Source organism: Diachasmimorpha longicaudata, chromosome 16 (assembly GCF_034640455.1).
Source record: "Diachasmimorpha longicaudata isolate KC_UGA_2023 chromosome 16, iyDiaLong2, whole genome shotgun sequence".
Taxonomy (NCBI): Eukaryota; Metazoa; Arthropoda; class Insecta; order Hymenoptera; family Braconidae; genus Diachasmimorpha; species Diachasmimorpha longicaudata.
In genome coordinates, this window is record NC_087240.1 from 3,510,925 (window position 1) to 3,529,556 (window position 18,632).

Here is an 18,632-nt window from a genome sequence, read left to right on the forward strand (position 1 = left end):
ATAAAAACGAAAAATTCAACTCGATCATTTTTTTTTTATTCTTACATATTCCTTCAATCTCATATTTACAAATCGTCATATTGTACTCTCTTTAGGCTCATAAAACCTCGATCCATCAAGTCCATGTAATTTTTTCACAAAATTGGACGGTCAATCGATAATTTTAAAATTTCACTTTATATACGTCGAAATAGAATTCCAATGATCTGATACAATTACTCCGGATTAGTGGGTTAATTGATGCATGAACATTACCAACAAATGCATCACTAGCGATTGACGCGGGTTAAACAGTGACAAATCGAATGGTCTGTTTAGTACTTTTTTCCGTCTTTCTTCGAAAAAGTGAGTTTTGTTTAAAATACATCACAGAGTCCTTAGCAATCTACAGTTGTTTATTACCAGAGCCCCGCTCACTCTTAATTAATTATTTTATGGATTTTCATCGCTCAAGTTCATTCCGAATGATTGGCAAGAGAATGAGAAGCAGTTTATCGAAAAAATAACGAAACGTTTTGAAGTTTACAATGAATATCTCGGAATGTAAGGGAGATATGAAAAATTTATACGAAATTTTTCGGAATGAAAAACTTCGTGTTTTGACCAAAATCGTGTAAAATACTAATTTTACCATTTTTTTTTCTTCGAAACGTCTTTTTCTCAAGGACATTCTCAAAAAAAATGTTAATTTTGCTGTGATTCATCGACCATTTTCTTTCTCATTAGCTCACCAATCATTGATCCTTCAAATCCCTCATTATGTCGCATGAAAAAATTAGTGATGTGAATCGATGAAAAATTTATTCGAAAATTGATCAATCAAAGGACTGACAACAGCTATTGAAATAATAATTCACACCAAGACTCACTCCGAGGGTTTTCGCACACTCTACCACTAGACAATAATTTTTTACATCATACTTATTCACCCTTACATAATACCCTTAAACAATCTACAAAATTTCTTTGCAATTGTAGAAAAAAACGCTATTTATTTCCTTACAATTTTGTTAAATAAAAATGGATATGAAAAATGGATAATTGAATCAAAGAAGAATTTCATCACATTCACCCATATAACTACGTATTAAACAATTCGTACGAAAATCATATAAAATTGGGTCGATCGAATATTTATTAAAAAAAAAAAACATTAATATCCTGTGATTATGACCATTGAAAAAAAGCGTAAAAAGAATGAAAATTGTTTCCCACAATTTCTCTCCTCCCCTCCTCGCTAAAATTGGAGAAATTATATTGAATTGTAAAAAAATATCTTTGGTGCTCTTCTTGCACAGCTGGAGGGAAATAGAATCAACGGATTTCAGTTATTATCTCCGTTACCGATAAACAAAAGAAATTTAGGATTTAATTCAAAAGACAGTGTCCCTACATTAATTATTTTATACTGCAGTGCTTATCTCCTAGATTTTCTCCTTCCTGATGACGATCGTTTTTGTCTTCTGCCCTTCATTCTAACGGTGTGTAACCAAGGTAAGGAGAATTCACTGAAAAAACACGAAAATTTCGCCTTAAAAAAATTTCTTCTAGCATTTCCCTGAGTGAAATAAACAAATTTGTTTTCCTGACAATTTGACTGTTCACGTGGGATGTTACTTACCAAGGGGTGAAACTAGGGATCGATGCTCCGAACGCGGAGACAGGTAATTGTGGATCCACTTGGAGACTCTGGATCTGATCGATTTCCGGCCACAAGGAGGTGATCGTCTCCTCCTCAGCTGTTGAGGGACAGGGGCCAGTGTGATTTGTATTGTAACATGTGGCTTGATGGTTCTGCCTCTCCTGTCTTTGCTTCAGCTTCTCTATGTGCCTCTGTTCCCTGAAGAAAAATGTGAATCGAGGATTGCATTTGTGGAAGACAAAATATACAATTTTTTTAAGTTGGAAAAAATGATTAATCATTTTGTAATCCATAATTTTATAATTCCGCCCCATTTACCTTATCCTCTGCACATCCCACCGTTTTCTCCTTCTCTCGTCATTCTCCAGTTTATGATGTCGTTTATTAAAAATTTCATCATCCAAATTCTCAGTCCCCTCCATAGTGTAGCAGCTGGTGTAGACCTTGATCCTCCAGTTAGGTACCTCAAGATTGTCCCTCTCTTCCTCCTCCTCGCCCTTAGCAGGTTTGACACACATTCCAAAATTGGGATCACCAACAGCAGTGTAATAATGCTCCTCAGTAGTGAGAAAGCTCTCCTTCTTAACAATGGACTTTCCCTTCTTGTCACCCTTCCTCCCCTCGGTGATCTTGCCCTCCTGAAGATTGGACGACGAGTTGCTGATTGTCGATGAGCACGACAGTCCCCTCTTCCTCTTGCTGGAGCTGTTCAAACCCGAGGGATCTGACCTTCTCTTCTTCTTGCTGTCCCAGTCCAGTCTGATCTCACTGCCAATCTCCTTGTCCTCCTTCAGCTCCCTGTCGATGGGCTCCTGCTTGACAGTAGTTATTCCACCACTCGTGTTCAACCTGATCTTGAAGCTCTCGTTAAACTGTGGACCACTGTCCTCGGACTGGCTTCTGATGGTTTCAGAGGGAACGAGACTCACTGAGTGAAGATTTGGTGGTGAACAGGGGCCAGTGTTGTCCGATGCTACGGAATTTTCTGTTGACTCTGACCTCAACTTCTGGAGGTTAACTCTTCTGTCCATACGCTCCAATCGTAGCTTGAGCTGCAACAATTTTATTCCTTTGTACGTTGTCACCATTTTTGGAGATTTTTCCAATTTATCGGGACGATGAGAACACACATTTTTAATTATATGGGTCAAAACACAACGTTGACATGTCGCCATGAGGTTAACCATTGATAAACATCCCGCCATTTGTGTTTGGATAAAGATGGAGATGGATGTTACCGACTGATAGCGTTCGACTGAGGGGAAGTCGAGGTTTTTTAATTATAGTTCGACACTTTTTTTATTGATCCAAGTGAATTGCGAATAATTACGACATGTTTTTCTTTAAATTTCATTTGTTAAATAATGGTTTGAGAACTATTCAATTTTTATGTATTAAAAAAACTCTATTGGTTATTGGGATATTGGAAAAATTGTCTGAGTTAAAGAACAACATTTTATTAACAAATAGATAATCCTAATCATTGAAATTCGAGTCTTCAGCAAATAAAAAACAAATAAATCATGAAACCTCCCCGTACTCCACTAAAAATTACTGATTTACACATTATAAACCTAAAAACCACCTCCACACCCACACACTATCCCACAAATGTTAAACAATCTCAATAATAAAAATTAAAAAAACTCTTTTCCCATCAACTGAATCTCCCGCCAACGATCTCTGTCCTTTCATACCGACCGAGTCCCATCCGTCACCGAGCGTTCCAAGTACAGCGACCGTGACATTGTCATAGACACTCGACCCTCCCAACCCTTCTCCAGATCCCAAACATCCCCCCAAAACCGCCCAACCACCCTCAAAACCCCGTCGCCCATTGTAAACCTACCACCAACACCAAAATCCCAAAAAATGGACCAAAAAGTCCGACCTACCGTCTCATTCTCTTGTCGGAAAGCACTGAGCAACTTGTCCTTGGCAACAATCTGCTCCGATTGTTGCTGAATAAGATCCAGATGAAGTGACAGCAGCTCCTTGAGATGCTTAACCTCCCCAGGATCATTGTTCCTCGTCTCGTTACCCTTCAATGAACTAACACCAATCGTATTACCCGTAACAACAGTCTGTGTATTGTTCTTGGTACCACTGTCGGTCATACTTGCATACATGTGATCAAAATCACAGGGAAATGTTAGTATACCAACTGGTGGTGGTTTAACGTCTTCGTTATCAATAACCTGGCAACTCGTAAAATCACTGGTGTGCAGAGTTTTCCTGGCATTATTTGTTGTCGATGGTGACGACAAATGTTCGTTCATCGCTGCCACCATGTTGTAGGCAGCCGTAGCCGCTTTATTTGTTAATTTACAGTTATTAATATGGGTTATTGACGATGATGACGATGACAATGATGACAATGATTCAGTGTAATCACAATTAATACCGTCAATTTGCACTGTTGTACCACTGTGCGATGGATTATCATCAATGTCTGTAAAATCAATGTAATCGAGTATTTCCGTAGTATTGTTATCGCCATTCACGAGTTGTGATGGCGATGTGGTTGACATTTTACCGGTTATTTCAGTATTTTAACAAATTTTTCATTTTTTATCGCCAATTTGTCGTTCCAGTGACGTACGTTGAGTCGATTGTTGACTTCATCTGTTGTTTATTTTTTTTTTGGGGGAGAAATTTGCGCTTTGGCGGTTGATTTTGGCGATTTTTTTAGGGGGTCGACTTGCTGTTGACACTAGTGGTAAGTCAGGGCCCTCACTTCACCACCCCGTCGCCTCATCACAGCCCCCCACCCCCCTTTAACATCGCCACCAACCACCCACTTTGCCACGCCGATGGGAACGGAACAGAACCGAACAGAACACTCTGAAGTTCACTTTTTTTTTTCTCTCTTGTTTTTGTTTTCGCTCCTTTATTGCGAATGGTGATCACTGGGGGGACGGGAGGGGGAAGAGGGGAGGGGGGTAAGGACGTGGGGATTTGTCACTTGGGTAGCGATAATTTAACGTTTGGGTACTCGCGTCGATTTTCGGTTTGACAGCACTTGGTGACGAGTTTGCGGGGGTTTATTCACAGCGTTTCAGGGGGATTTTGGGTTGGCGACACGAGGTGTTTACTGACGGACAGCCAATGCGTACAGAGGCGGCCCGTGAACACGGCGTTACTCCGGGGGGAGATTGGTGGTGACATCTAGGGGAATTTGGGGACAATGGAATGAGGGAAGGGAGTTGTGGGAATGCGCGCAGGAGCACATCGTTTCCCGCTATTTTTTAGGGGTCACGTGAGAGCGGATCGATGCGGTGTGTGGGGGCGGGAAAGTTTGAATGTCGGGAGGAGGGTGGGTGGGTTGGGGTTGGGGAGGGTTGTGAGGGTTCTCGGGGATTTTTTGGGAAGAGGTTTTGTTAGGGTGACAGGTGTTGAGATTTGTGGTTATTAAATAATTGAATTGGATAATATTTTGGGGATTTTTTGGTTTTTGGAATTTATTTGTAAGTTTAGGAATTATTTTGGATTGTGAGGATGGGTTTTGTAGACTGTGAGACATTTTATTGTTTATCAAAATTATGAAATTTTACGGAAGGAAATGTGGGAGTAAATAATTAGTTTAATTGGAATTGTTGAATATTTGAATATTTTTATTTTTTGAGGGACGATAAATCAGGATTTTCGGAAATTCCGGTTAATCCTCGAGTCTATTCGATGATAATTTATAACATTTTTATTTTCGTGTTTCGTAAATTCCTGTAGATCGGAATTTTTATTAAAAATTGTTGTTTTCATCAAATTATTTCACTCATTTCAATCTTTTTAATAGAAATAATGTGCCCGTTCGTAGATCGCGTCGATATGTGTGTGACCAACTGCAATTTATCGAGGCTCATAGACGTTGTTAATTCGTACGAGCGCAGGAGATGAGCAACCACGACTTTCAGAGCCACCATAGCATATCGGGGACCCACACAACTCCTGGGCCCTGCACTGAAGGGAACGTAGGCGTAAGGGTGACGGTGTCTGGAGTTTTCCGGAGTGAAGCGCTCGGGGATAAATTTATCGGGTTCAGTCCAGTATTTTGGGTCCCGGTGCACTGCGAAGGGTAGCACCATCACCGAGCAATTCTTTGGAAGTGTGCAGGTGCCTAAAATGTACAACAAAAGGGAGAAATTAAACGGTAATAATTCCCGACCTGATTTCTGCGTTGAAATGTCGTCATTACGATGAAAAATAAAAATTACTGAGTTTTATTTCTGTTGTCGTTTTCCTGGGCAGGGCCGGTCCCACCGGGAAGAGTCGAAGGGTCTCTCGAATCACCATATCGAGGTAATTTAATTGTTTAGTTTCCGGTTCGGTGATGAAGTCGTTTTTCGTCACATCGATCACTTCTTTTCTTATTTTTTTCTGGAATTTAGTCGAGTAATAATTAACATCGACAAAATAAAATTTAAAAAACGTCTAAATGATAAACTAAAATCTAAAATGTATATTAATTCAAATAGTCAAATGTATTTGTTAAGGTTAAAATTATTTTTCAGTGCTTGTTTAACAATTATGTTCGTTAATTTATTTTATCAAAAAAAAGGTCAAAATATTGGTAAATCTTTAAAAAGATCAGGATTTTTTACCTGAACCTCGGGATACATCGCTATCATCAGTATGAGAAGACACGCTACACTCTCGAGGGTCTCAAATATCTGCAAAAAGTTGAATAAAGTCTCGTTGAAAGGATCGATTGCTCCAGATGATCGATAGACTGAATTTTGAATGCTAATTGATCTCTTCAGACAATTTTTAAATTTAAATCTCTCGAATTTTCGAAGACTCTTAAAAAAATGATTAATTCTTGGCAGAATTGCGATGTTATCAGTGAGTATATAGCTTATCAAAGAGAATACCAACTCCAATAAAAAGTGTTAGTAATTCGTATCGTATCTCCACTGGCGTTAGCTCCTTGGTTTTCATCATGTGATCAACGAGGAAATGTAATATCGGAATTTTAGTGAGATCTTCAGGGGATCCTGGTTTGTAATTGTCCATTACTTGGGCGACCTTCTGAAATTAGAGAAACATCAACTGCACTGGTAAAACAATACAAGTGAGGGTGGGAAATTGACATGTAAAATTTTTCTGTAATTTTAATTTGAAGAGTTTATTTTTTAATTTTTCTGGGCTCATGATTTTTATTTGTCGATATCTCAAGTAAAAAAAACATCTAATTTTTAAATTCTGATTATATAGAGATTCCTAGAGGGTTTAGGATTTTTTTAAGGGTTTGGGAACAACAGAAGTCAACCCTCTATTTTTCCCCCCTATTTTTTCCATTTTTTTTGAGCTAACAATTTTTTTGTTCGCGAATATCGAAAAAAAAATATAACTAATCTTTTAATTCCAATTATATCGTGATTTCTAAACGATTACTGATTTTCTTAAGGGTTTGCAAATAATCAGAAGTCAATGCCCACATTTTTGCATTTTTCTTCTCGGCTCCTAGGGTCCCTAGGTCTAAATGAGGCCTCTGTGATTTTTTATTCGCCAATGTTCAGTAAATAAAATACTTAGCAGTTTACATTATCAATGTATTCGTGTCCTCTCTTTATGATTTCCTCGAATTCTCTTCCTTTCTTTGTCAGACGGAATATGGAGTAAGGATATAGCCAGGGTCTTGTCATACGATAAATGGTGGCATGTAGTGCTCTGTAACGAGATATCCATGAGGAAAGTGAAATAATTTACTTCTCTGGGAGTCAGGCAAAATGCAACTGAATATGGAACTGAATAATTATGGGCATGTGGTAAATACCACGCAATATGTTAATAACAATCGCTTATTTTTCTATCGCTCAAGAAAACAATCAATTAGAAACAAAAACTAAAATAAAAATGAAATAAAATTTTTCTTTTGATAATTATTCAACTAAAATTAAATATAAAAATTAAATATTGAAATAAATTTGAAAAGATAAATTTTTTATTTAGGAGTATTAATGGAATGTTTATTTATAATTTACGTTTGAGTCTCCGTCAAGAACGGTAACACTTCCCCATTTTCCAAAATTGCCGGGCATCCAATCAATGTTTCTGAAAAATAATTACACCTGAGGTAATCGATATTTAGTTCCGGAATTTTTATTAAATTTTTCTCATAATCTTCCTTTAATTTAAATAAATCGCTCTAATGTATTAAGGGCATTGTGCCCTCGTGGTAAAGTACAAACCGAGAGTGATATCGCCTATAGAAGCTGTGATGTAATCGATAACTTCAAATTCACCTGCCCCCACTCTCCCCTCGAGTCTTTTAACGAGTACCGCAGACTTAGAATTGAACAATTTAGCAAATCTATCGATGACTAGACCGCCATTGACCATGGGCTGTATCAATTTTTTATGAGCTCTGTAGACTGGGCCTTAAGAAATGATTATCGATTAATTGATCAATAGGTGGAGGGGAAAAATATGGGTTGAGGTATTCGTAACTCTGTCAAAAACTATTTGTCCTTGAAATATCAGAAATCTTTGGACGAACGTTCAAAAATTGATCTTATAAACATATTTTTGCGGTGGCAAAAAATTTTGCAATTATTTTTGGAAGATTTTTCTAAGAATTTCAGAAAATCATTACTGCAGTAATTAAATGTAAACTTACTTAGTAATTTAATGTAATTTAATTTAATTTAATACTTTTCTATGGGAGATCATAACATTAAATTGTTTTTTAAAAGTTTCTGTGATGGAATATTCACCATTCGCGTTAATGAGGCCGTCGATTACACCGGGCTTCATTAATTTGTAAACGTCATCCTTATGAGCCGCCTTCGAGGACGACAAAACAATCTGGGGAATGATAATAATAGTAATTGAACATAATTTGAATTTTTTTAATGCTAAAAAGGGCCGACATAATTTTTTCCACCGAATTAATTCACTTTTTTGCTGAATTTTTTCAGAAATCTTTGAAAAATCAGTCCCTGAGAAAAACAATCATGAAATAAATAAAGAAAATTATTAGAATATCGGAAAATGCCGGATCTTCGCAAAAGTTATTTAAAAAAAAAATTGTTACGAAGTTTAGTTGAGTTGAAAAATTATTCTTGAAAAAATAAAAAATTTTTCGCAGTTGGGGTTCCCTTTATTTAGACAACACGTACCTGAATATCATGAGGATCAGGAACTATCACTTTCAGGATCGGCCCGAGCCAAAATCGAAATGTCACTCCCTTCATTTCCTGACTCATTTGACACAGGGTGAGAATGGCTTCTGAAATTATCAATGAATAAGTATTGATTTTCCGAGAAATTTCATTCTAAAAATCTCAATTTTGAATTCGAGTAACTTTCGGTGTCTCTCAGTGCTAAAGCATTTCCGAGGAGTGGTAGCATTGGAGGTCCTGGCAGGGTGTCAGCCAGATTAATGAGTTTCCTCCTGTCTTCCAGGAGCTGTTGAATACACCCTCGATACTCGAATAATCCTCTTACAATTGCGAGGATAACGAGGACAAATCCTACAGAGAAAAGGATTTTTTGTTAATAAAAGACCTGAACCATTTTCGTTTTTCTTCAAAAATATATTTTTGAACCTGAAAAAATGGAAAAAAAAACTTAAAATTAATTATACGAAAGGAACGAAGAATTAAAAAAATTATTTAGATACACATTAGTTGATTTAATTTTTCGAATTACTGTAGAATTATTATTATAATAATCACAGTACGAAGTTTTAGAATTTATTGCAAAATCAAGACAATAAATTGTTGATAGATACCCAGACTTAAGGAGGTACCAGTGGGCCCTGTGAGAGAAAATGACTCGAACGAGATCATTTTGAAAAATTTTCTGATGAGCTATTTTCCGTAATGAGATAATCAACTGTCGACTTGAGACTAAACTTCTCGATAGAGATTGTAAGGTACCAGTGTCATTTGTCGTTGGGACTTTTTTCTATAATTCGTGATCAACAGAAGACTCAACTCGCGTGAAAAAAGTGATTTGAAATGATCGACCTTATCCTCGACTGACGAGAGATGTTACTTATCATAATGCAAATGGAAATATAATTGTGCTGATATAATCGGGGTAATTATGCCATCGAGGAATTACAACGCGGTTTTCCGTTGGACTGACAATGGGACGAGACTTGTTTGAGAAGAAGTGAGAGAAATATTTTATAAAAATGATGAATATTTAATTCGTGAGTTATTGGAATTAATTATGATTTCAAAACTTCTATTATCAAAGTTATAATTAATAATGCAACACAAGAATTAATCTAAAAAATACCCCTCTATGCTAGAGATGAATAGACAGTATAATATAAACTAAATAATAAGTCATTAATTAATTCCTATATTTAATCATTATTATTAGTAATAATTTCACAGGAAATTCGTCGATTTCATTACAATAAATCTTATAGTAAATAATTATATCAGTATCTCTCAATAACAAACAAATTTTATTCAAATACGTCATCTAAAAAGTATTAGAATTGTTTATAATCTCAGGACTTGATTTTTTCGATATAAATTTTATGTCCATCGAGACAGCGAGTTGACACGTGTGTGAACAACCGCAGATTCTCGAGTTTCATTTTTGTTGTGAATTCGTAAGATCGAAGGAGATGTGAGAACATGATTTTAAGCAGGACCATGGCATATCGAGGACCCACACAACTCCTTGGACCTCCGCTGAATGGAACGTACGCGAAGGGATGACGATCCTTCGAATTTTCCGGGGTGAAACGCTCGGGGATGAATTTATCGGGTTTGTCCCAGTGTTTTGGGTCTCGATGGGCTGCGAAGGGGAGCATCATTATGGAGCAGTTTTTTGGAAGCGTGCAGGTACCTGCAAGGAATTTTTAAATGAGGTACGAATTTTGGAAATAATGTGAAAATCAAAAAATGTAATTATTTTAGTTAAAGTCACTATATAACAACTCAGATCGTAAGCGACTGCTTTTTGTTGTTATAATATTTATTTATTTTTCTGTATAGGGGTACTTACTCAGTTTTATCTCGGCGGTAGTTTTCCGGGGCAAAATGGGACCCACGGGGAAGAGCCTGATCGCCTCGCGGATTACCATGTCGAGGTAAAGTAATTGTTTCGTTTCCCCTTCGTTCATGGAGTCATTTTTCATCACAGTGAGCACTTCTTGTCTCGCTTTTGTCTGACAGAGTAAACAAATAAATAAGATAATAAAAAATTTCATATTTTTAAGTTTAAATATTAAAAAACTGGGAAATAAAATTGTTAAACAATAAAAATTGATTTGAGGTCAAGTTGAAACCGATTTTTCATTTATTTTCTACAGTTGAATATTTTTTTGGGAAAACTACTAGTGCAAGTTTCAAGGGAACGCGACAATAAATTATCAAAAATGATAATTTATTGTTAAAGCTGTTTAGATTTAAATTAAAAAATTATCTGAAGACACAACGATCTCGTGAAAATACTAAAAAAAAATTCTTGAAGAATTCAGGGATTTTAATTGTCTCATAAATTTTGAATCAAAAATTTGTGTAAAAGTGCCACTCGATTAATTTATTTCTGGTTCATAATTTTTTTTGAGAATAAAAATCTAATGATTTCGTACTTGAACATCGGGATGCATAGCTATCATCAACAGTGTGAGACATGCAACGCCTTCAAGAGTCTCGAATATCTGAAAAAATATATGTATTATTTCCAATGATTAATGATCGATTATTTAAATGAGTGTAGCAATGCAAGGATAGTACGAACTCCAAGGAAAAGATTGATTAATTGGGCTCGAATGTTCTCCGGTGTTATTTCTTTAGTTTTCATCATGTGATCAACGAGAAAATGTAATGTAGGTAGATTAGCTAGATCTTCCGGCTTTGCAGGTTTGTAGGCCTTTACTGCATCAGAAATATACTGTAACAAATGAAAAATTAAGTAGAGAAATTAAACAGATGAATTTCCTTGATTAAATAATAATAAACTCGACGCAAAAAATTCCTTAAAAAAAGTTAAAAAAAAAAACATTTAAAGATTAATGAATATCAACTGATAAATGAGACTGGATTGTGAGGACATAAATGAAAAAATTAATACAATTTAATAATTTTTACGGAGGCACTCACACTGTCCATGAAATCGTGAGCTCTTTTTATAATTTCTTCGTATTCCCGCCCTAATTTGGTGAGGCGAAAAATGGAGTACGGGTAGAGCCATGGCCTCGCCATTCGGTGAGTAGTGGCATGTAAAGCTCTATAATAAAATATTTATTTAACCAAAAAGTCTTTTTAAATTAAAAAAATAAATAAATTTATTAGAAATGATATTTCTCATTTATGAGATTTTTTTCTTTCTCGGGAATTATTTCATTTTTTAAATTTATTTTATCAGAGTCCGTTGATTTGGTGATAATAGTGGAATGACTCATTTTGCCCCGCTATCCTGAGGTGATTATTTTTGAGGGCAATGTGGCGGTCGAATTAAAAATAAAAATAGAAAAATAAAAGCAAAATTCAAATGAATTATAATTAATGCACCAGTTGTTATTATTTTAAATTGGATAATTTATGGTTTTGATATTATTCCTTATCCTGTAAATTATTGTATATCAAATTATCCACTGGAAAAAAAATTGTTACTTACGTTTGGGTTTCTCTGAGAAATGGCGTTACTTCTCCATTATCAAGAAGTGCCGAGCGCCCCAGTAATGTTTCTATAAAATCAATAATCAAAATAATTACAAAAATGACTAAAATCGATGATGAATCACTCACCAAATGTGATATCGCCGATGCAGAAGGGAAGAAAATCCAGAGCATCGAATTCACCAGCTCCAACTTTCCCTTCAAGTTCTCTAACTAGTGCCTGAGACTTCTGATTAAATAATTTTGCAAATCTGTCTATTACTAGGCTGCCATTGAGCATGGGCTGTATCAATTTTTTATGAGCTTTATAAACAGCACCTGAGTGAACAATTATTCATTAATTCCAAGGGAAAAATACCGTGTCGAGGTGATTGTTAATTTTTCGCGAAGAATTTCTGAGGTGAAGTAACAGAACGAGTCAATTTATTTCATCTCAGTCCTGTTTTTTATGGATATCTCCAAAATTATGGGAAATGGCGCAATTTTCATAATAACCTTTTTTGTGGAGAATAAAAAGTTCTATAAAAAAGTTCCTACAAAAATTTTTCCATCGCTTCTAGATTTCTAGATATTTATCACGAACGGAAATTGGAGATGGACAGACTTACGTCGATTTACTGTTCGTTAAATATTTATTTTTCAGGGGTTACCATTAGCATTTATGAGAGCCCCGACGATACCAGGTTCCATCAATTTGTAGATGTCATCCTTATTAGCAGCTTTCGAGGATGTTATGAGAATCTGAGGATAATTCATTAGTGGATTATATCGATAATTAAATTATAAATAGAAAAAAACGTTGAATTTCTATAAATTTTAAATTTTAATTGACAACAACACTGATCATTGCCTTAAACTTCAGTTTTTTAATTATCTTTGATTATTAAACACAAGAACAGAGCACTATTTAAATTTATTGATTTATTTATTTAATTATTTGCACTCTTTTTATTCATTTTACGTGTTATTAATTTATCTATTTATTTATTTGGTATAATAATTGAGTTATCACACATTCTAATTTTCCAAAATAATTTCTATTGTAATTTTTGCATTTTAAATTCACTTTTGTCGAGAGATTAATTAAAAAATTAATTTTTCCACTTTAAAAATCGGATTTATTGACACCCTCTGACCTGTATATCCTCAGGATCAGGAACAACGACTTTCAGGAGCGGTCCCACCCAAAATCGGAATGTCACCCCATTCATTTCCCGACTAATTTTCGAAAGAGTAAAAATAGCCCCTGAAATAAATGAAAAAAATCCATAAATAAGGCTTTTAGGCTCATAAATTAATTAATTTACAAATCCTCAATTATAAAATTAAAATTACTGTCTCCGTCGCGGATCGCGAGGGCATTTCCGATGATCGGTAGTGTCCTAGGGCCAGGAAGGGTCTCGGCGAACTTCAGAAACGTTCCTCTGTCCTCCAAAAATTGCCAAATCTCCTCCCGATACGGAAACAGTCCCTTCAAAATCGTGAGGATGACGATAACAACACCTGGGGATTGCCATATTATTTATTAATAAGTCAACTTAACTCGTTGGAGATATGAACCTAACACGGCCGAGGTGGCGGTGACCCGCGCCAGAGAAAGCGAGACTAGCCAGTCCATAATCAGGAGCTGGAGGATAGCTGGTGCCCCGAGGTTCGTCGACGGCCAGTTGACGTGAGACTGAAGCACTCGAGGGCGAGTGCGAGTGGTCAATGCAATCGCAACAACTTTTTCTTCTCCCGCAATTTGTAATCGATGTAACACTGTTTAATCCATGACACGTTCGACTGAAAGTAGGGGATTGCGATGTCTGACCCTGACGGCTGTTACTACGCGCTGATATTGCTCATCGCAATGTTAATGCGAAGAAATTTTCAATATCGTTTACTATTAGAATTAATTCGTTAATTCGCTGATCAATACTGAACCGTTAATTTTATTTTTAATTTACTATTATTTATTTATTTTTGTAGGTAAACGATTTCATGAATTCAGAGGGTTTAGAAATAATTAAATAAATCGTAGGTATTTTAATTTGAAAGGTTTATTTATTCATTAGTATTGCATATAATTAATTATAAATGTTGATTAAATTTTCCGGAGAGATAATTTGTATCCATCGGTACTCCTGGTGGATATGTGCGTGTGTAGCTGAATTTTATTAAGTTTCATGGTTGATTCCAGGTGAAATGATCGTACGATATATGCAACCAGTACTTTGAGACTCATCATGCCGTACTTTGATCCTGGACAGCTCCTGAAACCGCTGCTGAAGGGCAGAAAGGCGAATGGGTGACGATTTCTCGAATTCTCGGGGGTAAATCGTTCGGGGATGAACTCCTCGGGGTTTTCCCAGTAGCGGGGGTCCCTGTGCGTGGCGAAGGGCACCATGTACAGGGAACAACCCTCTGGAACTGTGCAGGTCGCTGGAAGAGTCGGTGTCATTATCAAATTATATTATTTGTTACGAAGGGGACGAAAATATTTAATTTAAAAATCGATCCCGTCCTTTCCTTTCGTTTTTTTTAATTGAAAAATTTAATAAAAAATTCAATCAACATTTTAAATGGTCCACCTTCATTTAATTGGTTTTTCATTCAATTAAGAATTTAATTAAATTTGAGTAGATTCAATTTATGGAATCACTTTTGATTTAATTAAATTTAACCGAAATAATACGGGTTTTAGGGGGAATTTTGCGAATTCGGTAAACAACATGTTTCTATGTGAATGAAATTAATTACTGAGTTCTATTGGTTCTGTGGATATTCGAGGAAGCAGAGGCCCCACGGGGAACAATCTTATGGTCTCTCGCACTATCATGTCTATGTAATCTAATCTGGAAATTGCCTCCGTGGTGACTTCCTCTTCACCCACGATCTCCTTAACTTCAGCTCTCGCTTTTTCCTGAAAAATAACTTGGGGTCATTGAACGTCCTTTGACGATCTCCTTGAGCTAATTAAACTCATTAACTATTCCATACCTGAACGTCTGGATGAATCGCAAGCATCAAGGTAACAAAGCACAGGAGTCCCCCTATCGTATCGTTCAACTAGAAATAATATTATCAGAATATAATTACCAGAATTAATTATTCAATTAATTGAAAAAAAATTCGATAATTTTTTAAAAGATTTCTGACAAATCTTTAACAAACAAAAATTTTTCTACACAAAATTCCAGTTAATTATAGCGAAGGTCATACTCCCACAAAAGTCGTGGTGAGTTCGTCTCGTATTTCCGGTTGAGACCAGCCACCAGATTTCATCACATGATCAATGACGGAGTCCACCAGTGGACTCATGACTTTCTCGTGTGACGTCGTGTACTCCCTCGTCTTCTGGACAATTACCTGGAAACAGAGGAAGTCATGTAATTGGAAATGGGATCGATCATTCCGATGACATTTACACTGTTGATGAACTCGTGAGTCTTGTCAGTTATCCAGTAGAAGTCCCTCCCCCGTTTTGTGAGTCTGAAGATCAAGTTGGGGTACAGCCAAGGCCTCGCCATTCTGTGAGTGAAGATGTTGAGAGCTCTGGAGAAATAATCGATCGATTAAAAATTTTTTTTGTGGAATAATTAATGGACTTTCAGATTTGGATATCGACGTACTTATCTCCCCTCTCCACGAACGGCTTCTGATCTTCTGGAGCAATTGTCTCCGCCATTCCGAGGATCGTTTCTGTAAGACAATCAGAGAGGACGACAATCAGAGAAGAGGACAATCAGAGAGGAAGTCAGCTCGCAGGTGCCCGGGAATAAAAATATTCTTTGGAATTTCCTTCGAACATTTTTAGCAGAATCTTCTGAAGAGCTTTTGGGCGATTCATAAAGATCTTCAGAAGATCAATTCGTCCAGAGACAATTTAATTTTCGAGTTGTTTTGGAAAAATATTTATTTTTCAAGATCTTCACACCAAAGATGGTCTTCCAACAATATTTCTCCAATTATCAATTTTTGTTTGCCGAAGATTTCGGAAAGATCTCAGTTTTCAAGATCATTTTATCACTCACCGAATGCTAAGTGACCGACGCAATGCTTCACGTCCTCCTCAACATCAAACTCCCCAGTGTCAACTCTCTTTTCCAAACTCGCGATGTACATCTTGGAGTAACGATTGAACAGCTCGACGTATTTATCCATCACTGAACTGTGGTTCAATATTGATAACAGGAGCTTCTTGTGATGTCGATATACGACTCCTGTCAGATCCAAAAGGGCGTACAATAAAAATAAAACTCTATTAACGATTTTTCCAATGGATTTTCAATTTTTATCGATTTCTCTCCGAAATAAATCGTCAAATTTATTGAAAATTCTGGGAACAATCAAGTTATTATCACCTTCTATGTTAATGAGGCCGTATTGAACTATCGGCTTCAGCAGTTGGTAAACTTGATCCTTTTGCGTGCTCTTCCCCGACGAAAGAATTATCTGAATGAATTAAGTAAATAAATTTTTCTATTGGAAAATCGTTGTCTCTTACCGCGTAGGAAAATACGTATTTTTGGATCCTCCTTCAGAAATCGCTGGAAAAATTCTCCAGAGGTTATTCTCTTCGAAATACTTTCCAGGACTTTCTGAATAATTTTCTAAAAATAAATACTTTTCTACTCGTCCTGGTATTTTCTATTACGAAATTAAAAACCTCAAAGTCTCGGGGATCGGTAACGATAACTTTGAGAACCGGTCCCAGCCAGAATCTGAATAAAGGTGCATCCAAATCGCGGCTAATTTTTGCGAAAACCAAGGAAGCCCCTGAAATTAATCGAAAATATCATAACACCCCCAGTCACCCTCCAGTGATGCAACAGATGAATTTTATTTGAATAATTACTGTCGCTCTCCCACAATTCCAGAGCATTTCCCAGGACAGGAAGTGTTGGTGGTCCTGGTAATGTCTTAGCAAATTCTATAAATTTAGATCTTCGGTGAAAATAATCGCGAATATTCCGCCACAACTTCAAGCCACTCAGGAAGACGAGCGTTGGCAACAGAATTTCTGGAATGATTTGGTGATTGAATGGATAAAAAAATTAATTGACATTAATTAATTACAAAATAAAAAGAGGGAAAATTAGAAATGGCGGAATGGAACTCACCGAAAACCATCGACACGGGGGGTAGAAATTCAAATGGTCCTTTGATGAATGTCATGGTGGCGACGACGAAGGGAAGACTGGGGTTTCCTCACGAGAACTGTAAGACTGGTGATAATCGAATGAGACTATCCTTCATGAGTCGGCACTTGCTCACCGTGAATGCTCCACCTCCATTTCTTTTTGTTTCCAGTGCTTCCTACCCCAAAAACAGGTTATTCGCCTGTTTGACCTTGACCAGATTAAGGTATTTCATGTTAACAACCAAAACAATTAAGGGTAATTGGGGAATTCAGGGAAGAAACTGGAATTTTTTTTCGACTCTTTACCGACAAAATGTTGAATTAAAAAATTAAATTATGACATGTCCTAAACGTTTTAAATTTCTGGGTCTTAAAGAATTTATTAAGAAGTGTCGTCTCACTTTTTCGGGGAAGAAGACAAATTCTTTGGGATAATTACTAATGAAATAATTACTAAATAACTCCCAGGTTTTGTCCAAATTGGAGAATAAATCGGGAGTTTCATTTTAAATAAATATAAACCAAAGTCGGGAGTTGTCGTTTAAATTTTACTTCTTCGGAAATATTTACCGGACAATTTCGTCCTCCATTTAGTGAAGAAGTGGAGAATTCCGTTAATTTTTTCAATTTTTTCCCTTCCGTTCGTATGAAAATTCCGGGGAAATGATTTTTCACTCTCGATTACATGACTAGTTCGGTAATTATTACCGTCTATTTCTCTTCGTCTAATCATTGTCCAAGAACTTCAAAATAATCAACAATTGTTTGCGATTTACGTTGACATTTCCGTAATTTTTACTAAATATTTCGCTGTCGAAAATAAAAATCAGGTCCTTTTACTCGCGTTTTTCGTTTCCCACTCCTTCGAGTCAGTGTCGTGCCTTTCAACCGTCATAAACCTCCCACGTGATCTGACTTTGACCATGAAAAGGGTTAATGTCATCATCTGATACCCCAACGGTGAATGAACCGCCGAAACGCATCAGGAAAGGAGCGGACGGTCAAAGTCGAAATAATAAAATATTTTTGTAAAACTTGAAATAAACACATGCCGCGGCTGTGTGTCATTTATCCTTATAGAGCGGCTGCAGAGGACATTGCAAGGACCAGGTGAGCGGACAGGTTGAGGGAGGTCATCGTAATCAGAGGAATCAATCGTTGATAAATTGCGAAAAATTTATAGCCTCGCGATCCAGTTTCAATGACCTTCAGCGAGTTAAATCTTGGGGAAATGCAATCATGTGAATAAATATTTTTCCAAAAATGTAATAATATT

General features: G+C 36.4%; 4 protein-coding genes across 5 annotated transcripts; all 4 read right to left on the minus strand.

The window, feature by feature from the left end:
- Nucleotides 1-14: 14 nt before the first annotated feature.
- LOC135169942 (male-specific lethal 1 homolog) lies at nucleotides 15-4,799 on the minus strand. The gene is made up of 4 exons (XM_064135366.1): nucleotides 3,538-4,799; nucleotides 1,961-2,694; nucleotides 1,622-1,840; nucleotides 15-1,508 (listed from the first exon to the last, which is right to left on the minus strand). Exons 1-4 carry the CDS (start codon nucleotides 4,171-4,173, stop codon nucleotides 1,418-1,420), a joined length of 1,680 nt encoding a protein of 559 aa, XP_063991436.1. The 5' UTR covers nucleotides 4,174-4,799; the 3' UTR covers nucleotides 15-1,417.
- A 436-nt stretch (nucleotides 4,800-5,235) lies between these two features.
- LOC135169945 (cytochrome P450 4C1-like) lies at nucleotides 5,236-9,534 on the minus strand. 2 transcript variants are annotated; one of them, XM_064135372.1, is made up of 11 exons: nucleotides 9,375-9,534; nucleotides 8,947-9,114; nucleotides 8,761-8,870; nucleotides 8,356-8,446; nucleotides 7,831-8,019; nucleotides 7,624-7,693; nucleotides 7,183-7,309; nucleotides 6,515-6,664; nucleotides 6,241-6,309; nucleotides 5,854-6,016; nucleotides 5,236-5,756 (listed from the first exon to the last, which is right to left on the minus strand). In XM_064135372.1, the coding sequence occupies exons 1-11, from the start codon at nucleotides 9,430-9,432 to the stop codon at nucleotides 5,401-5,403; spliced, it is 1,551 nt and encodes a 516-aa protein (XP_063991442.1). In that variant the 5' UTR covers nucleotides 9,433-9,534; the 3' UTR covers nucleotides 5,236-5,400. The 2 variants fall into 2 exon arrangements, with proteins under 2 accessions (XP_063991442.1, XP_063991441.1); XM_064135371.1 differs by having other exon boundaries at nucleotides 6,515-6,667; nucleotides 9,375-9,531.
- A 511-nt stretch (nucleotides 9,535-10,045) lies between these two features.
- On the minus strand, nucleotides 10,046-13,950 carry LOC135169946 (cytochrome P450 4C1-like). Its single transcript, XM_064135373.1, has 11 exons — nucleotides 13,792-13,950; nucleotides 13,567-13,734; nucleotides 13,368-13,477; nucleotides 12,882-12,972; nucleotides 12,361-12,549; nucleotides 12,230-12,299; nucleotides 11,713-11,839; nucleotides 11,351-11,503; nucleotides 11,202-11,270; nucleotides 10,613-10,775; nucleotides 10,046-10,453 (listed from the first exon to the last, which is right to left on the minus strand). The coding sequence occupies exons 1-11, from the start codon at nucleotides 13,847-13,849 to the stop codon at nucleotides 10,110-10,112; spliced, it is 1,542 nt and encodes a 513-aa protein (XP_063991443.1). The 5' UTR covers nucleotides 13,850-13,950; the 3' UTR covers nucleotides 10,046-10,109.
- Nucleotides 13,951-14,277: 327 nt separating this feature from the next.
- LOC135169882 (cytochrome P450 4C1-like) lies at nucleotides 14,278-17,439 on the minus strand. The gene is made up of 11 exons (XM_064135267.1): nucleotides 17,337-17,439; nucleotides 17,072-17,236; nucleotides 16,883-16,992; nucleotides 16,578-16,668; nucleotides 16,248-16,436; nucleotides 15,846-15,915; nucleotides 15,642-15,768; nucleotides 15,436-15,582; nucleotides 15,214-15,282; nucleotides 14,974-15,136; nucleotides 14,278-14,655 (listed from the first exon to the last, which is right to left on the minus strand). Exons 1-11 carry the CDS (start codon nucleotides 17,389-17,391, stop codon nucleotides 14,318-14,320), a joined length of 1,524 nt encoding a protein of 507 aa, XP_063991337.1. The 5' UTR covers nucleotides 17,392-17,439; the 3' UTR covers nucleotides 14,278-14,317.
- Between the last annotated feature and the right edge of the window lie 1,193 nt (nucleotides 17,440-18,632).